At 36.5% G+C, this 23,592-nt stretch overlaps 1 protein-coding gene across 2 annotated transcripts in view; it reads right to left on the bottom strand.

Moving 5' to 3' along the window:
• Positions 1-23,592, bottom strand: part of PPA2 (inorganic pyrophosphatase 2) — a 99,775-nt gene that overhangs the window by 52,640 nt on the left and 23,543 nt on the right. For both annotated transcript variants that reach the window (XM_061164275.1, XM_061164276.1), the window contains 4 exons: positions 22,025-22,078; positions 20,512-20,631; positions 13,017-13,103; positions 4,550-4,676 (listed from right to left, as the gene is read on the bottom strand). In XM_061164275.1, coding sequence (XP_061020258.1) covers positions 4,550-4,676; positions 13,017-13,103; positions 20,512-20,631; positions 22,025-22,078 — 388 coding nt within the window. The remainder of the gene's footprint in view (positions 1-4,549; positions 4,677-13,016; positions 13,104-20,511; positions 20,632-22,024; positions 22,079-23,592) is intronic.

Here is a 23,592-nt window from a genome sequence, read left to right as displayed (position 1 = left end):
TTTCATTTAATACCAAAGAAAATAAATTTTTATTACTCTGCAAGTTGACATAGCTTCCAGGCTTAAAATACCTCCTTATGACATTACTTTACCTGACATAAGGTCCTTGGGCATCGTTGGCAGTTCTGAAGAGGCTCAAACATCTGTTTGGTGAGTATCTGAAGCTTGACATTATAGGAACTGCTTGCTTTAACCAAAGAAATGACATATGCCCTAGGATTACAATTTCAATCTTCTTAAAAAGCTCTGAACTTGGTTATTTCATAACCAAGCACTATTATCCCTAACAGCCAAGGCATTATCTAGTAACAATTAAGCTGCCCTACATAAGGAGTCTTATTAACTCTTACAAATTAGGGTACCATTAGGAGCATTAGGGGTTGGAACCTAATTATAGGGCATTAAACAGTCTTGGTGCTCTTCACGTGTTAATGAGCCAAAGTGCCCAAGTTTCTATCAAAGAGTATAAGGAATTTGTTTTCAAATGTTATTTAGACTCTTTTTAGATTTTCAAAGTGGCTACTCCAATTTCAGGAGGCAAAACTTGAAGATTTAAATAATAGTGTTAAAATGACAAATATAGCTAGCAACCAGCTTCTAATTGAAATGTGCTGTCTCATGCAAGGACATTTTTAGTTCAGTCAAGTCAAAGTTTAAAAACCTATACACATTAAAACAGAATATTACAGTCTACTGAAGTCTGTACATGTTCATTAGGATCAAAGACGTTATTACCTAACAAATAAAACAACACCAGAACTTCCTTGCAAAAACATAAATGTGTCCAGATTAATATAAAAAAAAAAAGAGATAAAGTGTACTGTCTATAAATTGTCTTTGTTTTCAAAACAGAACAAAATAGGTACTGACCATGTAAAAAACAGCTTTTCTTAAGGGAGTAGAAATGAATAGCAGGGATTTATTTTTTAAATGTCTAAGTAACAATTAAAATATATAAGAAATAATAAAAAAATTTCTCTATACATTTCTACATTGCACACATCTTCAGAAAACTACTGATTTTAAAAAAAAAATTTTCCAGATAGTTACCCTTCCTTACATGGTTTTAACCCTTCTTCATATTGAATAAAAATGCCACGTATAGATGACAATGTTTAAAACTGCTAAAAAATCACTTACTCCTTTGTGATAGAAATTTCAACTCATATACAGTAACTTCCACTTAAGGTTACTGCATTAGATATTTTAAGATTATTTAAGTATAAGTTGACCAACAAAAAAAAATTATTTCTGACATGTATGAGCTCAATTTCCTAGGCATCTTCCATAAAAATTTTTGGAAAGGTACACCAGCCAAAAATGAAAATAAAGAAGAGAATATGAAAGAATCTAAGAAAGAATAGGACTAATAACCCAGCAAGGCAATGAAAAGAAACCCCATGATGACAGCTAGGCAGCAGGCTTAAGAATACAGACCGTCCAAAATCAGGCATTCAATAAACAGCACGATAAACGAAGTGAACGATACTCATGTAATACTGTAAATGCCATTCAGTAGTTTTCAACTATCAGATTTAAGAGACAACCATGATAAACAGCTATGGTGAAAGAACAGAACCTGCACATTTAAATGTTGACACTGCAGAACTCATAGTATAGCTGAGGGAAGCTGGGAGGTAAGGGGCAGAGAAGGAAAGAAGGGTAGAAACCTCAATGTCCCGGTTTTACACTGGGCAGCCATGAGTTACTGTTCAAAATTAATGAAGCAATAAATATAGTTTGAAGTGTAACACCTAGAGCTATTAAGTAACAGAAGAAGAAATATGGTAACAAAATTGAGAAATGTATGTTAAATTTCTAATCTTTCAGAGCAGCAACTTGAAAGAAAAGAAACAGAGGTATGAGGCACATTGATTACAGAAGAGAAGCTACCAATCGAGAACTAAAAACATCTGGGGAAGAAGATACCAGAAATATACTGGGGGTGGGGGTGGGAAAGAGAACATTACTTTTCATTTTATGTATCTTTTTTATACTTCTGAGATTTTATTTCTAAATACATGACTATTTTTATAATTAAAAAAAAAAAAAGTCATCCAAAATCTTGTGTTTGTGATTTTAGAAGGTAGACATGACAGGGATGTATAATAAAATGTTTATAAGTTACTTGGTTTAAGATTAAATACTGTTGATTTATTTTCAAAGATTTACAGTAGATAGAGAATAGCATCAAACTTTTAATATCTATTAGCTAGTATTTATTTAATCATATGAATCCAAACATACATTCTTACGTTACTACATTAAAACCATGAGTTGTTACAAGAGACATTTCCCCTAATCTCAAAATCATGAAGTTGCTTCCTTTATTTCTGAGGTCCCCTCACCCTTGCCAAGGTTCTATTTTTAAGTTGTAACAGTATATAAAATAAGCCATGCACTTATAATACTTAAACTCCTCCTGAACTATAAGTTATGTATCTTTAGAAGATGAATTATTATGATACAAGATAGAGCTATTAAATATTGTGATCAAGTCATATAATCTGATTTTGTAAAAATTTCTTCACACATTTAGGAAGCTTTCAAACCCTGTGTTAGTGAGCATCGCTCAGTTCTCATCCCCTCCAATTCAAGAGAGGTGCTCATGAAAACACAGTCAACACACCAGGCTAAGGAGTGAAGAAAAAAGTAAGGTTAGGAATGATCTCTGTCCATAAATATTTGCACTCTAAACTTTAGGAAACTCTAGGAGTAACATACTTATCCTATATAATTTGGTTTCAAAACTGCTAGTTACAAATAATGTAAAAATTACACAAACATATGGTAGATGGATAGCAGACTATAAAATCAGACCAAAATGAGTTCAAGTTGTGATTCTACTACTTAGTAAAAGTGCAAACTTGGGCAAATTATTTAAATCCTTTGAGAGTCTTCTAAATTAAGAATAATAACCAGTGTTTGCATATGTTAGGGAATTTAAGATGTTAAATCACATCTCCAACAGTACTGGGTGAAGAAGTTTCCTTAGACTCTCAGGCTCTTCAGTTTACAGGGACATTCGTCGGCACAGTTTCGTGACTTTGGTGTGCCACATCACAAGTAAATTAGCTGAACAATTTGTTTCTGCTGGCTGTTTCATCATTATATTATCAGGTCTCATTAGAGGAGAAGCTAATGTATTAAAAAAAACTCTTAAATTGGATATTTACTCTTGTTGCATATACATACACACATATATGTGCATATATATATATGAGAAATATGATAATAAACTCAGGGCAAAATAATTAGATAAGAAATATATATGGTTTAATATGGGCTCAGTCTCATATTTTAATTGTAGTTTTCATGTTTTAGTTTTGCCCCTGAGGTTTATGTACTTAACCTTATCAGACCCCTTCCTTCTTCAATTGCAAGCAATGGCATAAAATTTCTCTTGCTCCATGTTCAAGAAAAGATTTTAAATGCACATAAATTAAGAGAAAAATGTGTTAATGAGTTTCAGTCAATTCAGAAATGGTATACTTTCCAGTTTAGGTAAGAATTGAGATCTAGAAAAAAACAGGATCCTGAATAAGGATGAAACCAAAAGCAGAAAGGTTAGAAAAACAGGGGGCGGAAATTGGTGAAAGAATAATAATAGTGGCCATATATTCAACACCTGATGTGACAGCCAGATGCTTTAAGTAAATCATCTCTTATACTGGGAACAACCTCACAAGTAGGTATAATTACCTCCACCGATAGATGAGCAAACTGAAATTCAGAAAGGTTAAATGATTTATCCAAAGTCACTTGGGTAGGAAGTAGCACAGCCAGAATGCAAACTGAAGTCTGTCTGACTCCAAGGAAAGTCAACTCTTCATCACACAAACTATTCTGGGAATTTAAATTTCCAGGACATCAGAATTTTGTGAGAGGGCAGTTATCTTTCCCTTCAATTGTACAAGAGAAAACAAAACCAAGGTATAAGAACCCTTTATGTCCTCGATGGCTCTCCTAGTCGCTTCCCTGGTGATTCAGATGGTAAAGAATCTGCCTGCAATGTGGGAGAGCAGGGTTTGATCACTGGGTTGGGAAGATCCCCTGAGAAGGAAATGGCAACCCACTCCACGATGCTTGCTTAGAGAATCCCATGGACAGAGGCGTCTGCTGAGCCATAGTTCATGGAGTAACAGACACGACTGAGTGACGAACAGAGCCAACAACACGTCCTTGATGAACACCACCCCCCACTTTATTTTCTCCTGTTATTCAAATGAATAAAATAGAGATTTAAGAAAGGAGGAGGGTGAGAGGGAAAGACGTGAGGGGGAAGGAAAGCCATGAATGTACTTTCTTAGTGTGAACTAACATCTGTTTGCCTGTATCCATTTCCTTCCCCTGTTCCTCCCAGCAGTATGACACAATGCAGGCACAATCATACTGAACTGCCCTTCACAGACCGTGGAGAGAGAATTAGAACAAAAAACATACATTTAACTCCCAAATACACACATTGCGCTTTACACAAGCCCCTTTTAAACTCTAAGAATCCCAATGACAGTGATCTACTTCTGTTTCTGGGGAGTTCCAGACTTACCATGAAACTTTGAGGCTTCAGGATCATTCACATTGATAGCAATTAACTTCCAATCTGTTTCACCCTGATCAATAAGAGCCAAAACTCCAAGGATCTTCACATGAACAACTTCTCCACGAGAAAGAACCTTTAAAGAGAAAAGAAACTCAGAATCTGCAAGGCTTTGGAGACGTTTACTCATATATTATAAAAATCCATATGAAAGATTAAAAGCACTACAGATTGAAACTTAATAAAGCTTTAATAATTAAAATTATTATAAACTCAATCATAAAGCCTTTTATGATACACTTTTTAGAATAGATATCTTGAGCCCTTTTTAGAAACTGAAATTATGTATAGATCTTAAAATTTAATGTAGTAGGCCTAGAAACTCACACTAAGCAGGAAATAAAGCCACGTACATCATGTTATAGTATAAATCTGGCTTCTGCTGCTTGGGGGTAAAAAGAGACATGAGAATTCTTTGAAGCTGCTTAACAGTACCTTTTCTTTGCAAACTATATTTATCAGTTACTAATGAAAAGTAAATTTTTACCATATCTGAATGCAGCCTTAAGATAATGAATGACAATCAAAGAATTATGAATATGTTCAAGATACAGACAAAGCAGATTTCACAAAATGTGTTAAAAAGATTTTAAGAGAAATCAAGAAATAGCATGATGTTGAAGCAGATGTTCCTTGTGCTAAAGAAAGTTATTTCAGTGGTTCCTTTAAGTTGCCAATACCAAGTTTATATGCACGTGTTCCTTCTATAGCCTTTTATTTTTAAAGGTTTATTTGGCTATAGAATTTCACTGTAAGCTGAAATCTAAACACATGCTTCAGAATAATTCCTTCAAGATTTAAAATGCAGCTTTACAACTGGAAATCAAGGTATGCAAATTAAAGTCACTGTTGTGTCTTGAAATTATCTGAGAGAAAAAAGCAGATCTTAAACCATAAAGTCAAATACATTTTTTCCCGAACATTTGCAAAATCAATCTACAATCTTAATATAACCGGCATGAAGCTGAAATCAGTTTATCGAACAGATTAATGTGACTGTATAAACTAAACTGAAATACCACTTTTAGGAGAACATACACAACTATACTGACCAGATTCTCACATGTTTAGGCTCTATTAAGTACCCAAGCACTATATTAGACACTATGTATACAAAAAGAAAGCACCTCCTTTCTTAAAGGTTTACAATCCTGTTGGAGAGACTTCCACACCTCATGCCAAGAGGTCCTTTATAAAATAAAAATGTTCAAAGTTAGCACATAACCATCAAGGACACGTTACTCCACTGGCTAACTCAGTGATACACTAGATCACTGGTTCTCAACCGGAGGCAGTTTTGCTCTCTAGAGGACATCGGGCAAGGTCTGGAACACTCTTGGTTGCCACAACTTAGTGGGTGTTATTAGCATCTAGTGACAAGAGGCCAGGGATGCTGCTCAGGATAGTCTCCTGTAACAGAAACATCCACCCAAACTGGCAACAGTGACACAGCTGAGGAGCCTGCAGTAGACTCTGGGGGCAGGGGTGTCTATCAGAATTACTGGAAACCATATGGTTTTTAAAGGCACATTCTAAATTGTTTTATATTTATTCATAAAAATCAATTTACTTTGAAATTTCATGTAACTTTGAGACTTTTATGGTTACAAGGACAAGCAGGAAGCATGTCTGGGCATTATCAAGTTTCATCAGAAAGATAAATGCCCTCTGATCTCACAAACAATAGAAGTGGGGGAGACAAAACACCATCTTGCTATATATAACACATGTAAAATCTGAAAAGAGAATTCTCTCAATCAAAACAAAAACTCAGGATAAGCTGCTTAGGGACAAATGGTAAAATTCTAATGAAGAGCCCACAATTCAATTCAACAAATTTTGCAGAACACATAATGTTAGACATCCAATGAATAATATTTCTCAAAGAACTTAGCCTTAAAAATGTCTGCATCTGTATTCCAAGTCTACGATCAACTTCCAGGACTCTGCTCCTTTTCCTTTGCCCATTTACAAATATGGTGTTAAAAGAGGCTTTCTTTCTATGATGCTCCCTACAGGTGATTTAAGGATTAGCCAGGCACAGCCAGGCACAAGATAAAGGAGCGCAGCCTCAACACCAGGTCCTGCCTGGTGGCTCAGAGGATAAAGAATCTGCCTGCAATGTGGGAGAGCTAGGTTCGATTCCTGGATCAGGATGATCCCCTGGAGAAGGGAATGGCAACCCATTCCAGTATTCTTGCCTGGAGAATCCCATGGACAGAGAAGCCTGGTGGGCTACAGTCCATGAGGTTGCAAAGAGCTGGACAGGACTGAAGCCACTTAGCACACACACAGTCTCAACTAAGGTCCACTGTTTAGATGGTGATTAAGTAATTCATGTTTACTAAATATTATTTCAGGTCTCATTAACTAAAGGAATAAATTGCTTTGGATATAAGACCTATTTTCTCAGTTCCATTATCAAACTCTCCATCTACTCTGCAAGGAAATTAATGTACATAGCAGATACTGTTACTAATTCCTTGGGAATCATACAGTTGACCTTGTTTCAAAAATGAGTTTACATTCTGCAACAAGAATACAGGTATGCCTCAAAATTTTACACAGAACTAGACTAGGGTTATCATAGACTGTTCTAGCAATTATACAAAAACATTTCAAAAGATAGGATTTTTAAGTCACAAGTATGCAGGAGTGAATTCTTGCTCCACCATTCTTAGAGGTAATTGAGGTCAATTACTTCACACAAGCCACACACTACTTCAGGACTTGGTTTCTCAACAGTAAAGTGGAGATCATATCACATATTCTTTGATGTAAAGAAAAAGAGCAAAGGAAACAAAAGACACATGAACTATAACATAAGAGGTCTTCTACAGATGTTAATTTTCTCTCTGGGCTCTACACATATCTGCTCACACCTGTCAACTGCTAACTCCTGGGAAGCTGGAATGAGCAGAATATGACAGTGACCTACAGTGAAACGTCTATGCGGATTTACAATATGAAGAATGACGTAAAACTTCAACTGAACCCAATCAATATGAAAAACCACGGAAAGTAAAACTGCTTAAAACCTGTTATCCTGTGTATTAGGTATATACTGCAGTATAACAAATCATTATAAATCTAAAGCCTTAAACAGTGTAAATTTATTATCTCACAGTTTCCATACATCATGAGTCCAGGTACAACATTGCTAGATTCTCTGGTTATATGCATATGTATATGCATAGACACATATAGTATATACTATATTAATATATAGTATATATTAATATTATATATACTATTTATACTATATAAATATATAATTTTATAATATATAATTTTATATAAATATACTATATAAATATAATATATATACTATATAAATATATAATATATATATTATATATACATTGGACTGCAAGGAGAGTAAATCAGTCAATCCTAAAGGAAATCAACCCTGAATATTCATTGGAAGAACTGATGCTGAAGCTGAAGCTCCAACACTTTGGCCGCTGGATACAAAGAGCTGACTCACTGGAAAGACCCTGATGTTGGAAAAGAGCGAAGGCAAAAGGAGAAGGGAGCCACAGAGGATGACAAGGTTAGATAGCATCACCAACTCAATAGGCATGAATTTGAGCAAACTCCAGGAGGTCCTGAAGGACAGGGAAGCCTGGTGTGCAGCCATCTAATGGGGCTGCAAAGAGTCAGACACAACTTAGTAACTGAACAACAACAGTCAACATATTTTTCAGTAAGAAGGAACTAAACACCTACTATGTACCAAGCATTCTATGTAAAATACAAAGGAATGCTTTCAAGATTAATTATGTACACTTTTAAAAAATAACTTACATTTAAGGCCTTTAATTTTATTTTAGATAGTGACTTTGACAAGTTTATTCAACAGCCTGTACATCAACTTTTTTTAGATCCCTTTGTTTAGTCAATAATGAATTAGTGATAATAAGTCAAATCAATTAATCAGGTATATAGATTTTCATGATTTTCAGTTACCAATCTCATTAATTATAGGTTTACTGTCAAATTTTTACATCAGTGAAAATAAGATATTTTCATTTAATCTTTTCACCCACTAAATATCTGCATAGGAATTTAAATTAACAACCTGCATTTAATATAAGCCAAGTGGCCCCAAGGATTATACCTTCAGAATAACAGTTTTTTAGGACACTCCCTACACTGTTGGTGGGAATGTAAATCGGTGTAGCCACTATGGAGGTTTCGAAAAAAAATGAAAATAGAATTGCCATATAATCCAGCAATCCCAATCCTGGGCATATATCCAGATAAAACTATAATTCAAAAAAAATACATGCACTCCTATATTCATAGCAGCATTATTCACAACAGCCAAGACATAGAAAACCTAAATGTCCACTGATGGATGAATGGGTAAAGAAGATGTGGTACATATATACAATGGAATATTACTCAGCCATAAAGAGAATGAAATAATGCCATCTGTAATAACATGGATGGACATAGAGATGATCATACTAAGTAAAGTTAAATCAGAAAGAGAAAGACAAATACCATACAATTTCTCCTATGTATGTATGCGTGCTAAGTCACTTCAGTCATGTCAAGCTCTTTGCAACCCCACTGACTACAGCCCACCAGGCTTCTCTGTCCATAGGATTCTCCAGGAGAGAATACTAGAGTAGGCTGTCATTCCCTCCTCCAGGGGATCTTCCCTACCCAGGGATCAAACTCGAGTCTCCTGCATGGGAATTCTGGGATCAACAAAGGCAAATTATTATATACACTATACAATGAATAAACAACAAGGTGCCATTATATAGCATAGGGAATTATGTTCAATATCCTGTGACAAGCCATAAAGGAAAAGAATGTGAAAAAGAATGTGTGTGTATGTGTGTGTACATATATATATAAAAAACGGAATCACTTTGCTCCAAGAGGAAATTAACACAATACTGTAAATCAACTATATCTCAATAAAATAAATTTTCAACAAAAGAAGAAGAGTTTTCTACTATATAACCTTTCTATCAATGTAATGTTGCTTAATTTAGTGACCCTTCTTATCACAAAATAAGACACAGGAAAATGACCAAAGTAATATAACAGAGCACTTATTATAAGATAGAAGAGAGGAGGTACTCATTAAAATAGTTATATTCTTCCTTCTAGTCTATGCATTTTATATACACTTTACTATCCCTCTGGAGAGAAAATGTCCAAAAAAATGCTCAACTATAGCTTAATCTGAACTAAAGCAAACAATCTGGCCATTTTCTTGCTGGAGAGACAGAGGAATTAGAGTCACACACACACACAAATGAACTCTAGTCCCTGTCTGTCCTTATCTGGGTATAAAACTAGAAATCAAAATTGGATGCAGATCTCTCCTGAAGGAAAGGAGAAAGAGACAGGGGGAAGGAAGAGAAAAGGGAGGGAGAGAGCAGGCAGAAGAGTATAAGGAAGAAAAAAAGAGAAAAACAGAAGAAAAAGTGAAAGAAGGCACAGAAAACCTAAGAAGCGGATGAAGAGGAGGAAAAGAGGAATAGGAGTAAGAAAGGAGAATAAGGAAGAAGAGGAGAAAGAAAGAAGAAGAGAGTAACAAAGTATCACAGCAAATAAACAAGTAACAAAGAATCAGAGAAAACTATTTACTAAAACAACATTCTGGGAGCCTAAAGGTGCTAATATGAATTTCCAGAGATAACGGATTTGATCTTAGCTAGAAGAATACAACTCAAGCAGTGACCACACTTGGTATGTCTTTCATTAAGCACACGCTCTGTGCCAGACACTGAATTGAACACTGCAGTGGCGGGTCTTCTCTTCGGAGAGCTCACTGCCATCTGAGAGGAGAATGAGGCAAAGAACACAGACAGTTGGTCCTAAGGAAGCACAGACCAAAGAGCCAGCATGTTCGTCTATGGTAAAGGGAGACTCCCGAGAAGAAGTGATAGTACAGTTGAGATCCAAGGATAAGCAGGGGGATGTTCAGTGAAAAGAAGGGGGAAGTAAAACCAAGTGAAGGAAGAAGCATGTTCCATTCTGCACAGAGGGAAAAGTTTGTGTGCAGGCCTGGATTGAGTGAGGGGAGACACGTCACAGGAGTTGAAAGCATAGTACAGCTACAGGGCAGAGTGCAAACGAGGGGTGGCGGGAGAGAAAGTCAGAAATCAGGGGACAAGGCCTAAACACGAACAAAGCAGGAAAACAGTCTGGTGTAAATGATGGTAGGGAAAATAAGACTCAGCAAGGAAACTGGGCAGTGATAAGAGTAATAAGTGCAATATAATTGAGGACTAGACAAAGCTAGCTCCAGTGATAATGCAAAAGAGATTTAAAGGCCGTTTAGGTCACAGGGTCAGTACTTTAAGACTAATGGGATGAACAGAAGCAAAGGATGATCTGTAAGATTTCTCAGTTTCTGTCTCAAGAATCCAGAGGCGAGGAGGGAAGGAAGACACGTGTCCTTCACTGAGAGGAGAAATGTGGAGAGGAGGAAACGAGGAATTCAGTTTTGGACACAAGTGTGAGATGCCTGGGAGACAGTCAACTGTAAATGCAGATAGCTAAGAATGTGGGTCTGAGTCGCAGACAGTAATTTGAGAGCAAAACCACAAACGGTTGGGACTGGATCACAAAGGGAGTCCTCACACGAGAAGAGGAGTTGAACAACGGCATAACTCTCCAGCTAAGCAATGCTGAGGAGCAGGCAGAAGAAAAGCAGCCTACACAAAAACCAAGGAGGAGCCAGAATAGAGGATATCCAAGTCTCCCTGGTACAGCTGAAGTCAAGCAAAGAGACTGACAGAGAAGGAAGAAGAGGTCAAAGGCATAAAATTCCAAGGTAAATTCAAGTTATACAAAACATATGAAATGGGCTGGTTGGATTTGGTTAAAAGAAAGCTACCAGTGATCTTTCTAAGAGCAGTTTCATTGAAATAATGGGGGAAATGAAAACAATTTTAAACTGACTGAAGATTAAGTGGGAAGGAGGAGATAGAGACGAGTGTTTGCTCTTTTTACAAGTCTTCTTATGAAAGGGAATATGGAAAAAAGTCAATAAAGAAAAGTGAAAGTCGCTTAGTTGTGTCCGACTCTTTGCGACCCCATGGACTATACAGTCCATGGACTTCTCTAGGCCAGAATACTGGAGAGGGTAGCCTATCCCCTCTCCACCGGATCTTCCCAACCCAGGGATAGAACCCAGGCCTCCCACATTGCAGGTGATTCTTTACCAACTGAGCTATCAGGGAAGCCCCTAATAAAGAAAGGGCAGTTGTAAATACAGGACAAACAAGAGTAAAGAAAACAGTGTCATTCGAATGGCAGGAAGGGACAGGGCTGAGAGCACAGGGGAAGTCCTGGTCTCAGTAACAGAAGGAAGGGAAGGAGGAGCATCTGCAGGCACATCTGTTTGAAAGCCTACGGGGAGAGTAAAGGGATCCTTATCTGCAGGTTTCTAGGAGCTCTACAAAATTAAAGACAACATGCTCTGCTGAGAGTGAGAACGAAGTACAAGCAGTTTATTTTTTTTTTTTTGTCCATTAATTATTTCTTTTAATTTTTTTTTTTTTTTATTAGTTGGAGGCTAATTACTTCACAACATTTCAGTGGGTTTTGTCATACATTGACATGAATCAGCCATGGAGTTACATGTATTCCCCATCCCGATCCCCCCTCCCACCTCCCTCTCCACCCGATTCCTCTGGGTCTTCCCAGTGCACCAGGCCCGAGCACTTGTCTCATGCATCCCACCTGGGCTGGTGATCTGTTTCACTATAGATAATATACATGCTGTTCTCTCGAAACATCCCACCCTCGCCTTCTCCCACAGAGTCCAAAAGTCTGGAGAACGAAGTACAAGGAGTTTAATAGAGAACAGTAAATACTGGCAATAAATGCGGCAGAAAATAGGAGAAAGAATGTGAGTGAAGACACACAGAATTCTATGGGTCGTAGTAACCTGTGAAAGTGTAAGTTTTGTTTGTCCGCAGTAACCTGGAAGCAGACACACAAAAAAGTACCAGCTAGTTCTCATCAGTGTTGAACATCCTGCCTGGATAATGGGCAAGGATGATGAAGCAGGACTCGGCAAACTTATTCCGTAAGAGGACAGAGAGCAAATACTTGAGACTTTGCCGACTGTAGCATCTCTTCCAACCTCCTCAACTGCAGTGGCGGTCCGAAAGCGGCTCAGACAATATGTAAATGAACGACCAGAGCTGTGTTCTTTATAAAAACTGGTGGCAAGCTGGACTTGACTAGCCATGGGCTCGGGTTTACCAACCCACGGTTTAAGAGAAGGAAGTAAAGATACAAAAAGGGACTGGTATGAGAGGGATAAACAGGCAAGAACTTTGAAGAGTTGAAGAACTGGTGCCTTCTGAAAAGAACTGAAATTTTACGGCATGACTAAAGTAGAACATACGTTAGAACAACAGTCTATGAAACAAACCTTTGAGCCTATTTCACAAACATCAATAGGATCATTATCTCCACAGCAGTCTGTGCTCTTATCTTTTCGATGGGGATCTTCCCAAGTCTAAAAAACAGAAGTAGGGGTGGAATATAGGTTAATACTCTCTATAATCTTTCCACATCATCATGAAGTTTTACAGACAGTCATAATCCAAGGGAAAAATTCTCAGAAATTAAATAGGCTCAATGCCAACATGGCAGTACATTCTTAAGCATCATAAAAATTAGAACAGATTTATGCTATTTCCTCCCATCTGTCTCTCGTTTGTCTGTATAATCACATCTGAAAGTGGGTGGTATTTCCAAACACACTCTTCTTCCAAGTTTAGTCATCATCTAAATTCATGCTCACTTTTATTTGGAACTTCAGTTCAGATGTTCCTGTTGTCTGTGCCCTTGTTTCTACAAAATGTCTGAATTGCTGCTTCCATTTTTGCTTTCTTTGACATGGTAACAGCACTGGGTCTTGCTTTCCAGGTGTGAAAATAAACTTCCTGTACTTTAAATGACTTCTAATAGAACAAACCCAGTTTTCACTCATAAACCAAAGAACAAGATAGCATCTACCAAAGAAAAGTAAAATTCATTTTTGTCTCATTTCATTCCATTTAAAAGATCCTCCACCTTTTCATCAAATCTTAAGAATTTGACAAAAGCATGAAAAGATGTCAACTCTTTAGTTTACTTTAGAGATTATAACTTGTTGCCTACAAACTATATACATGGCCATTTTTATAAATGAACAGCATAACAGAAATTTATTATCAAGTTTAAAGATCCCTTATGCACCATCCTTCCTCAAAACCCTCATGATTAGCTGATTCTGAATAGAACTGTACAAATTCCCTGAAATTAACCCTCTCAGATTTATAAGATATGCAGAGAACATCATCTCAAGAATCTTATCTAGAATTATCTAAGCTTGGCTCCTCTAATTTTACATAGATAATTAAAAAGGAATGCTACTTAGAGCTAAACCCAATAGATAAACTCTAACATTTTCTGATTCTAATTATAGCATATTCAGAAATAAGCTAACTCACCATACCAAAAAAAAAAAAAAAAAAACAACCCCACAGTAAATCTAACTACATTAAGTCTAATTACATTCACACTAAGTCTAACTACATTTCATTACCCTCAAATACTACCATAATTAATATAAGAATAGTAAACACAATTGTCAACCTTACATATTGGTTATAGGTGAGAGCTAACCTAAGTGATACATACACACATATACATACATGTATACCAGGAAGAATGTGCAATCTATTAACCCCATTGTACAGATAAGTGAACTGAAGCACAGTTTAAACTTGTCCACACTCATTCTAAATGGTGCCAACAGGATGAGAACACTTGCTATTAATCATTATGTTACAAAGCCTAAATTTTAGTATGGTAACTGAATTGCAATTACTTTCAGATATAACTTTATTCATAACTCTCTTCCTTTAAATTCTTTCTCTTACTCTCAGAATCTCTTTAAGTGTATTTTCCTACTGTTGCCCTTACTGCTTCTTATTTTCTATTACCAGGCATCCATTCATTGAGTTAATATTTATTGATAAGCTACTCTGGGCCAGGAGTTAGGAATAGAAATTAACAAGACAGACTCAACACCCTGAAGAACACCATGTTAATAAGTGGTGTAGCATCTGTCATAAATGCACAAAATTAATCTTAATGTGCTAGAGAAACCATGAAGGAGTGAAGTGGAAGTGGAATTAGAAAACCCAGAGGCAGAATCAGAAAACATCTGGGAGGTTCCTCCTTTCTAAGGCAGGAACCCTTTCCTGAACCTTCCTTAACCTCATTCTTATTCTCAGAAGGGAGCAACTGTGACAAGCTAGAAGTCACTCTAGCCTGAAAGACAATACCTAGATTCTAGTCCTATTTTAGCCACAAACTACCTAGGCCAAAAGATTCAGAGCTCAGTATTCTCACCTACAAAAAGGTCTTCAATAAGACAATTGCTAGATACATCCTATCTCTGAATTCTATGATTGTTAGTGGTCATTCATAATCTGCATAAATACTACCAGTAACCAGGAAGCTCACAAATTAACGAAATAACTTAGCCTACTGTGGTCAGAGTTAATTTTTCTACAAAAGTTCTTCTTCGTATTGACACAAAAACTGTCTTCATTCTCTTCAGAAACTCCAACTGCATTTTTTACCCATCAATTTAGTTCTTTCTATTGAGGAAATAAATACATACAGGCAAAAATTCTTAACCTATAACAACACTGTCAATTTTAGGACCAGTTCTTCATGATTTCCCTCACCAGAAAAAATACCATACTGGTTCTTTCTATTTCTAGTTCTGCATTTAGTGCTCTAGATCTTCAGGGCTTGGTTTTTTACTACAAAAAAGAGAGTCATACTAAATGATTTCTAACTTTACTTGAAAATACAGTATAATTTCAAGCAATCACCAGAAGAAATCTTGACAAAGTTAAAACTTGAATTACACCCTCTAGTGGAGTTTTAAATGTCTAGGCTTAAAACTAAGCAAGGAAACAACTAGGAAAGCAGTCAAGCTAGCAAAAAAATATCCAGAAGACGAAATTCCTAATCTTAATATTTGTTTCACAAAACTGACAAAGGCTAGCATCCAGACTTTAAAATAACTTCTACAACTAAGTAAGAAAAAGCAACACAATACAAAATGGGTCAAAGTCAGGAACAGATAATTCTAAGAGGAAACATGATTTATAAGTACATGAAAAGATAACCAATCTGATCACAGAAACACAAATTAAAACCAAAATGAGTTGCTATTTCAAAAACTTAAAAAATCTGATAACATTAAATACTCATAATTATGTAAGAAGCCTGAAACGCTACTACTGGTAGGAGTGTGTATTGTTACAACTTCTTTTATAAACAATTTGGGAATACCTAGTAAAATAAACGGGTATGTAACTCAGAACTTAGCAATCTGACTCATAGGGATATACCTAGTAGTACGTATGTATACATATTATGTATACAGAAAAATTTTAGCAGAGGATACATGAAAAGCTTTAAAAAAAAGTTAAAAAATCTCTCAAGAGGAATACAAATAATGTTAAATTAATACAAAGCATAGCTATAAAGCTATTGAAAAAAACTCAATATACACAGACTACTGATCTAGCCTAAAACAAATCTACTCATCCTCATGCAGGTATCTGAGATCATTACCTTACAATCTTACAAATATTAACCAATACATCAGTAATCACCATGCTCTGGCACTTCAGTCTCTCCAAAATATGACTGAATGGTACAGAATTGAGTGTGCAGACTTCTTGAGTACTACGTCCTGATCAATCAGAACTCCTATCTCCAAGTCAAGTAAGATCTGCTCAGCCTCTACCTGTACTTCACCAGCTTCAGGGTGGAGCAGAAGCTATTTCACTAGCAGCACCTAATATCAGTGGCAATAGTTTCATCACTGAGATAATACCACCCGACACTCATTGAGGGGTGAACCTTGTTTTTGGTCATCTCATTTGAATTCCACAATAACCTTGTGGGGTAGATGGCAGGATGACACAGAGGAACAAATAGACCTGGTTAGATTTAGTCACTGGTTCCAGGTTATAAAGCTAAGAAGTAGTACAAAATGAAACTTGGGGTCAACGAACCAAATTATAATGAAGTTCAAAATAATAACAAAATGATATACCAGTAAGACTGAAGAAATTTTGAAGTTAGTGATTCTTGTCCTTTAACATTATTCAGATGAGTCTTCTAAATATTTACACAGAAAGTTACAACACTTGAATAATATGTGGGAAATATGAACAATTAAGGGAAGACAAACAAAGATGATTTTTGCCCAGTCCAAACTCAAACTTTGAGGAAGTCATCATTGCCAGCGCAGGAGAAGTTATTAGTAGGGTTACACAGTCTAGGCAGGTGAAGGTCTGAAATAACGAGGGCACACGGATGACTAAATGGAGAGGCTTCTACGTAAACAGTCTTCTGCTGCTGCAATGTTCTTCCAAGCATGGTTGGCTTGGTAATTGCTCTGAACAAAGTTCCCGCTGTTACAAGATGAATCACAAGAGAAGAGCAAAATCCAATTACCCACACATGCCTATGAACCATATGCAACACACACCATGCATTCGTGGGTTCATTTATCCCCCAAGTATTTACTGATCACCTAACTCAGCACCAGACACTTAAATGGGGCAGCTGAAAGACAACAATAAACAAAACAAACAGAATCCCTGCCCTCATGAGACTACATTCTACCTAGAACACATTTACAATAAACTTAGCAACTAAATTACATACTGGAGAAGGAAATGGCAACCCACTCCAGTATTCTTACCTGGAGAATCCCACGGACATGAAGAGCCTGGCAGGTTACATACAGCCCATGAGGTCTCAAGAGTCGGACAAGACTTAGCAACTAAACCACCACAGATTATATGGCATGTCAGAAGTTGACAGGTGTAATGGAAAAGGAAAAAAAAATAAAGTATGGAAGAACGATGGGAGTACACGGGGTTAAAACAACAGAGGATGTTACAGGCAGACATCATGAAGGAGGCAACTGATGAGCAAACACTGAAGGAAGGAGGGTGTGTGTACACTGGGAAAACATGTCCCAAGCAGGGGACACAGTGAGTGTGAAAGCTTGAGGCAGGAGTATGCCTAGAGCCTCACAGGAGTCATGAGAAGGCCAGTGTTGGGGTGAGGGAGCAGGAGGAGGAGCAGAAGGAGAAGCTGGACATGAGATCAAAAACATAAATGGGCCAGGGCTGGCTTTCAATTTAACAGGCTTACTCTGTCTTAACATTGACAAGGCAGCAAAAAAAAAAAAAAATATTAGGTACGTTTGTTGTTATTTAGTCAGTAAGTTGTGTATGACTCTTCTGTGACAGCCTATCAGGCTCCTCTGTCCATGAAATTTCCGAAAGAATACTACAGTGTGTTCCCATTTCCTTCTCCAGGGGCTCTTTGCCACCCAGGGATCAAACCCGCATCTCCTGCATTGGCAGGTGGGTTCTTTACCACTCAGACAGTTGGGTACATTACCTTGTCCATAAACAACTGGCCTAATTTCAACTTTATATAAACATGAATCAATGCAGTTGTTTTTGCTTGGTGTTTAACTTCTGTGCAATCTATGGTACATTTTTCTGCTGAGAACTCACACACACTCACACACACCACCACCACCACCACCACCACCAACACCAACATCATCAGTTTGGGGTTAAAAAGAGAGTAAAGATCTCTGGTTAAAAATGGCAGAGAGAATACAAGTCTATTTCCTCTTCCTCACTTCCATCCTATCCACAGTGGCCTCCTTTCTGCTACTCAGACACACGAGCCCTCCTTCCACCTCTAGACTCTCATACCTCATGTTTCTTGGGTTCCTCTAAATGGCCTGGGATGGCACTCACTTCCTAAGAGGCCACCCTCTCACTTTCTTCTGGTCTCCTCTTAGAAAACAGCTCCTATCTGAGGCCTTCCTCCCAACTGCAAGTCCACCACACCTTAGACCCATTTCCTGTTTGATTATTCTCCAACACACTTAGCACCATCTGACATTCTATACGTTTTTACTTTTTCTGTCTCTCTTTCTCTTAGAATAAAAGTTCCACAAGAATTCTTGTCACTGTTATCACGGCTTTACCTGCAGTACTTAGGACATGGTCTGGCAAACAGCAGGTACTCAAAAACCAGGTCCTGAAGACATGAACAGCTCTGTGAAGCAAGGGCTGGTGTGAAAATTACAAGGGCAGCTGGAGACACTGAAGGTGCTGCTGTGGTGGGAGGGAGCGAGGAGGACAAAGGCTGCAGAATAAGGCCAGACCATGACGCGTTGAGGAGCTATGTTAGCAATGTTTCATTCTATCCTTTCAGCAAAAGGAAACCATTAAAAGGTTCTCATACGGACAAAAATGGTACTTTTGGATATTAGGTGCAGTATGAAATTTCAGTAGGCAGTGATGAATGCAGGGGACGTTAAGAACCAACATTAAGAGTCTAATTCTGCTCTAGCTGAAGAACAATTGCACCTTACAGACTAATATAATAGCATGTAAGAGCACCTTGAACATTCAAACACATCCAGAGGAATACAAAAATGTGTCAGGACTTCAAATAGATGAACTACAAAAGATGAGTTAATCAGAATCTATTATGCTCCACTGTAGCCACTAATTTAGTTGTTGATCATCCCACCTCCAGGAGACTGTAAATGCTTTAAAAAAAAAAAAAAAAAGACCATATAATAGTAAGAACAACAACTACTCTACTTTTCAAAGGTCTGTTTATGTCTTCCTTTAATTCAGTGGCTTGTGAGGCCCTCCCCTCATCTTTCCATCTTCTGCAGACAGTATTCCCTAAGCTTAACAAAAATGTTCACACCCTTTCACTGCCAGGTCAAACAGAATGTCTATTTAGGCACCTGGGAAGTCAGAATCCTGTGGTCTGTTTCAACAAACATCCTCATTCTTAGCACACCATTTTAGAAGCGCCTGTTTTAACCAAGAATGTATCCATGTGGGTGGTCTAACTGTCATCAAAGGCAGTCTGACTCTTTAGAAAACAATTTTCTTTTTTCTTTTCCTGCAACTGTTTATTCTACATGGGCAGCTGGGTTTTTTTTTGTTTTGAGTTAGATAAAACAAGAACCCCTTTCTCTCAGACATTTCCCAAAAAGCATCTTGGAATTTCACACAAAATATTAAAATTAGTAAACAAAATTAAAACATAAAAATAACCAGATAGATGCTCTAAAGGTTTTTATAAACATAAAGGCAGATGCTTCTCTATGTATCCAAACCTAGATTTCTGATTCTGCATATTCTGAGTTTTACTCACTAAATTATCTGGAAGCAGTTACCACTTCCTAGGAATGAGGAAACATGGGAAGAAAAAAAAAGAAGAAAAAAGGAATAAAAGCAAATAGTAAGTGTTACTCTCTAATAGGAATGCTGCTTTACCATCACTTAACCATTGTTTTCATTGCTTCCTACTGAAAAATCATAAATTCTTAATAGTATATAATTAAGTTGCCTTATTCAATTCACAATGAGTTCTGAAAGAGGTGTCAATTTAATAGGTTCATCTGTTAAAGTTTAAAAAATAAAACTCATGCTGTCATGTATGAATGTATATAAAAGTATAACTTGTCATATCCAAAAAAATGACTGCAGATAAAGGAAATAAAATATTTTCCACTGAGTCTTAATAGCCAGACCCAGAAAAAGAAATGTGTTCAAAATGCCAAATATGAGTATTCTAAATACCTAACTCTGAGAATTTGAGTACAGACATATATACAGTTTGAAAAAAAATTTATTGATACAATAAAATTCCACATTAAAAAATTTTTAAATTTACAAATCTCTCACACTGACATGTCCTCAATTTAAATTCAAGTAGTTCACAGGATTTACAAGGCAATTTTTTCAGAAGACAGAGAAGTTTTACCATTATAACAAAAATGTTACCTGAGGGAGGGCACCGTAATTCCATATATAACCCTTGTGAGGAAAGATATTTGCCACATAGCGAAGCTTGCCATCCTTCACATCTTGTTTAATGGGATTCAATGGTTCCTTCGTGGCAATCTAAGCAGATTGTGGGAGCAAAGGGGTGTGGGACATAAGAAATGGTTAATCCTATATTCAAACATGATTTTTAAATCTGCCATCATCAGACTAAATATTCATATTCCAACTTATTGATCAAAGATAACTTTAAAAATAAGCTGGTTCTTATTTGTAATTTACTGTTTTGTATTAAACTGTCTGGGGAGGAAATGTAGGATAATATATTTAGGCACTCTATTACTTATGAACTCATTATTTTTAACACAAATAATAAATATTATTGAAATGGCAAGAAGATAAGGATTAATCAACATGTTTTTTGTTACTACTTGGGTTTTCTACCATCAATCTTATAACAAAGATTTTTCACTAAGTGATTTCATTTTAAAGTTACCTTTCAATCACATTCAAATTGCCATGCCAAGAAAAAAAAAAAACCTATCCTACAAAAGTAAACAAAAAATAATTGAAGCCATGTTTGAATGAATAAACACTGATTAAATTAGGTAGGATCTCACAGGTTCTTGATCCTACACCCAAGTGAGGTAGAGAGTAGCCAAGAATAATAAAACATTGTACCAAAAGCAAGAAGAGCAAAAGAAGAATCTAATTACTTTTTCCTATTAAAATATTAACCAAAAAACCTACTATTTTGGAGAAATCATTCTCCAAATAAAGAATCTGCAAAACATATACTGATAAAACTATCTTAACTTAAACATTTAAAATAATACATACCTCTACATCCAAAGTTACAGAAGACTTAGATAACTAACCAAAATACCACAAACCAAATTTCACTCAGAAATAGCGACCTGACTTAACTGAAGATGAAACAATAAAATTCTGAAAAGCAAAAGGGAAGTTCTTGATAGGTTCACACCATCAAGAAAAATCAAGAAAATATTATTAATTTTAAAAACTAACCAGGGGAATAGCAGATGCTCTTAGAAAGTACTCAGAAATCAAGAGTTGGCCAGAAAAACACTTTCACTCCTCTTAGAGTTAAATTTAATCTAAAGGAGAATTAAGTCCTCAGGAACCAAAATTGTCAGTGCCAAATATGCTGCAATTATGTCTATGAACAAATACATCTCAGAACCTATTTAAGAAAACCTTAAAAGTATTTGCTATTTTCAAAGACACAGGAGTCAAGGAAAATTAAATAAATATGTGTATAACAAAATAGGCAAAAAAGAATATAGTCTCTTTAAAGTGTAAATTCAGCTTTGAATAATATTTTCTTTTTGAAAATAGATTCAAAGTATGTTTACAAGAATGTTTTCCATTGTCTTCATTATAAAGAAGCTTGTCAACCATCCCAAATTCAAAATATTATGACAAACAACTTGAAACAGACTTTTATATCATTATTAATTATTCCATTTGATGTTAATAAGATATTTCATACCTCCATTTTAGCATTTGTCCACCGAGGTACTTCCACAACCATGTTAAACACATTCTGCAATTTAAAAAAACAACAAAGAAAACATTTTTTTAATGTTGTCATCTTTTATTTTTTCACTTACCTCCTGCATGAGAATGTTTTATTTTTTCCTACAAAAAATGTAAAAAGTCTGCATTATATGTCTGCCTATGCCTTAAATTCCTACTAAAAAAATGAGAAAAGCAGTTGGTTAAAATATAACAGAATTTAAGCCTGATTGTGTTACTTGACCACTACTGCATGCTGTTAGAAGTTGCTACATTTCTGGAAATACCTTTTGGTAGGGACAGAATCAGAATGGAGCCAAGAAACGTGTTTCAATTACTTTCCAACTAAAACAGAAGTGGGCGCTGAGTGTCTCACTTTTCCAGTCTATAAAGTAAGTGTGATAATCTCTGTCCTCATCCAACACAAGGCTGTGAAGATCAGTTACATGCTTTAAATGAAAATACACAATTAAGAAGTAAAATATTTTGAAAATCATAAAAAAATATTTAAATACAAGTTAGAACTATCATAATGTAAAATTGAGGCCATTAGTATAGGTAGTTACAAAGCTTACAAAGAGTCACAAAGCCTAGCTTACATCATCTAGTGATCTCTGATTCCCTAAACTTACGGAAGAAACACTGTTTCTTTTTACCGCTTCTGACCTCATAGAGTACTTGACACTCTAGGTCAGTGGTGACTAACAGTAACGGCCTTACAAAGAAAAAGCCTTAGGGGTCCCTGGTGGCTCAGTGGCAAAGAATCCGCCTGCCGATGCAGGAGACATGGGTTTGATCCCTAGGCTGGGAAGATCCCATATACCCAGCTGCTGAGCCTGTGCTCTGGAGCCCAGGACCTGCAACTGCTGAAGCCCATGCCCCCTAAAGCCTGTGCTCCACAACAAGAGAAGCCCCCACAATGAGAAGCCTCCGCACCTCAACCAGAGAGGAGCCCCTGCTCGCTGCAGCTGGAGAAAGCCCAAGCAACAGCAGAAGACATACCGCAGCCAAATAGAAACAAATAAAATTATCTTTTAAAAAGAGAGAGAGAAAGTCTATGTTGACAGTTGGCTTGCCTCCCATTCTGATATCAGTAACTAACAACTTATCAAAGCAATGGTTTAAAACAGTCTTCGTCCAAGTGTGGACATGGACCAGGGCTAATCTGCAAGTTGACAGTTACCGGCTCCTTTAGAAACATTGATAACAATTGACCAAGTAATTTTTATGACTGTCAAACCTATTAATAAGTATTTGGAACTTGAATTAAGTTTTTCTAATAGTTCTTTTTGATTGTACTTTTTAAAAGGATCAGTATCAGTTCACAAAAGATTAGAAATAAACAAACCAAAAAAGTACCTTTCACCACAGACCATTTTAGAAACAGTGATTAAATATAGTCATTCTCAACTATGCCACACAGTAAAATCACCTGGAGAGCTGGAATTGATTTTTTTTTTTTTAAGAGATTTCTAGAGCCCCCATCTCCTACATTTTTGAATTCAGTGGTTCTGTAGTGAAGCCAGGGCATTGCTTATTTTT

The sequence above is a fragment of the Dama dama genome, chromosome 17 (genome assembly GCF_033118175.1).
Source record: "Dama dama isolate Ldn47 chromosome 17, ASM3311817v1, whole genome shotgun sequence".
Classification (NCBI taxonomy): domain Eukaryota; kingdom Metazoa; phylum Chordata; class Mammalia; order Artiodactyla; family Cervidae; genus Dama; species Dama dama.
This window is presented reverse-complemented; position numbering and strand designations above follow the sequence as displayed.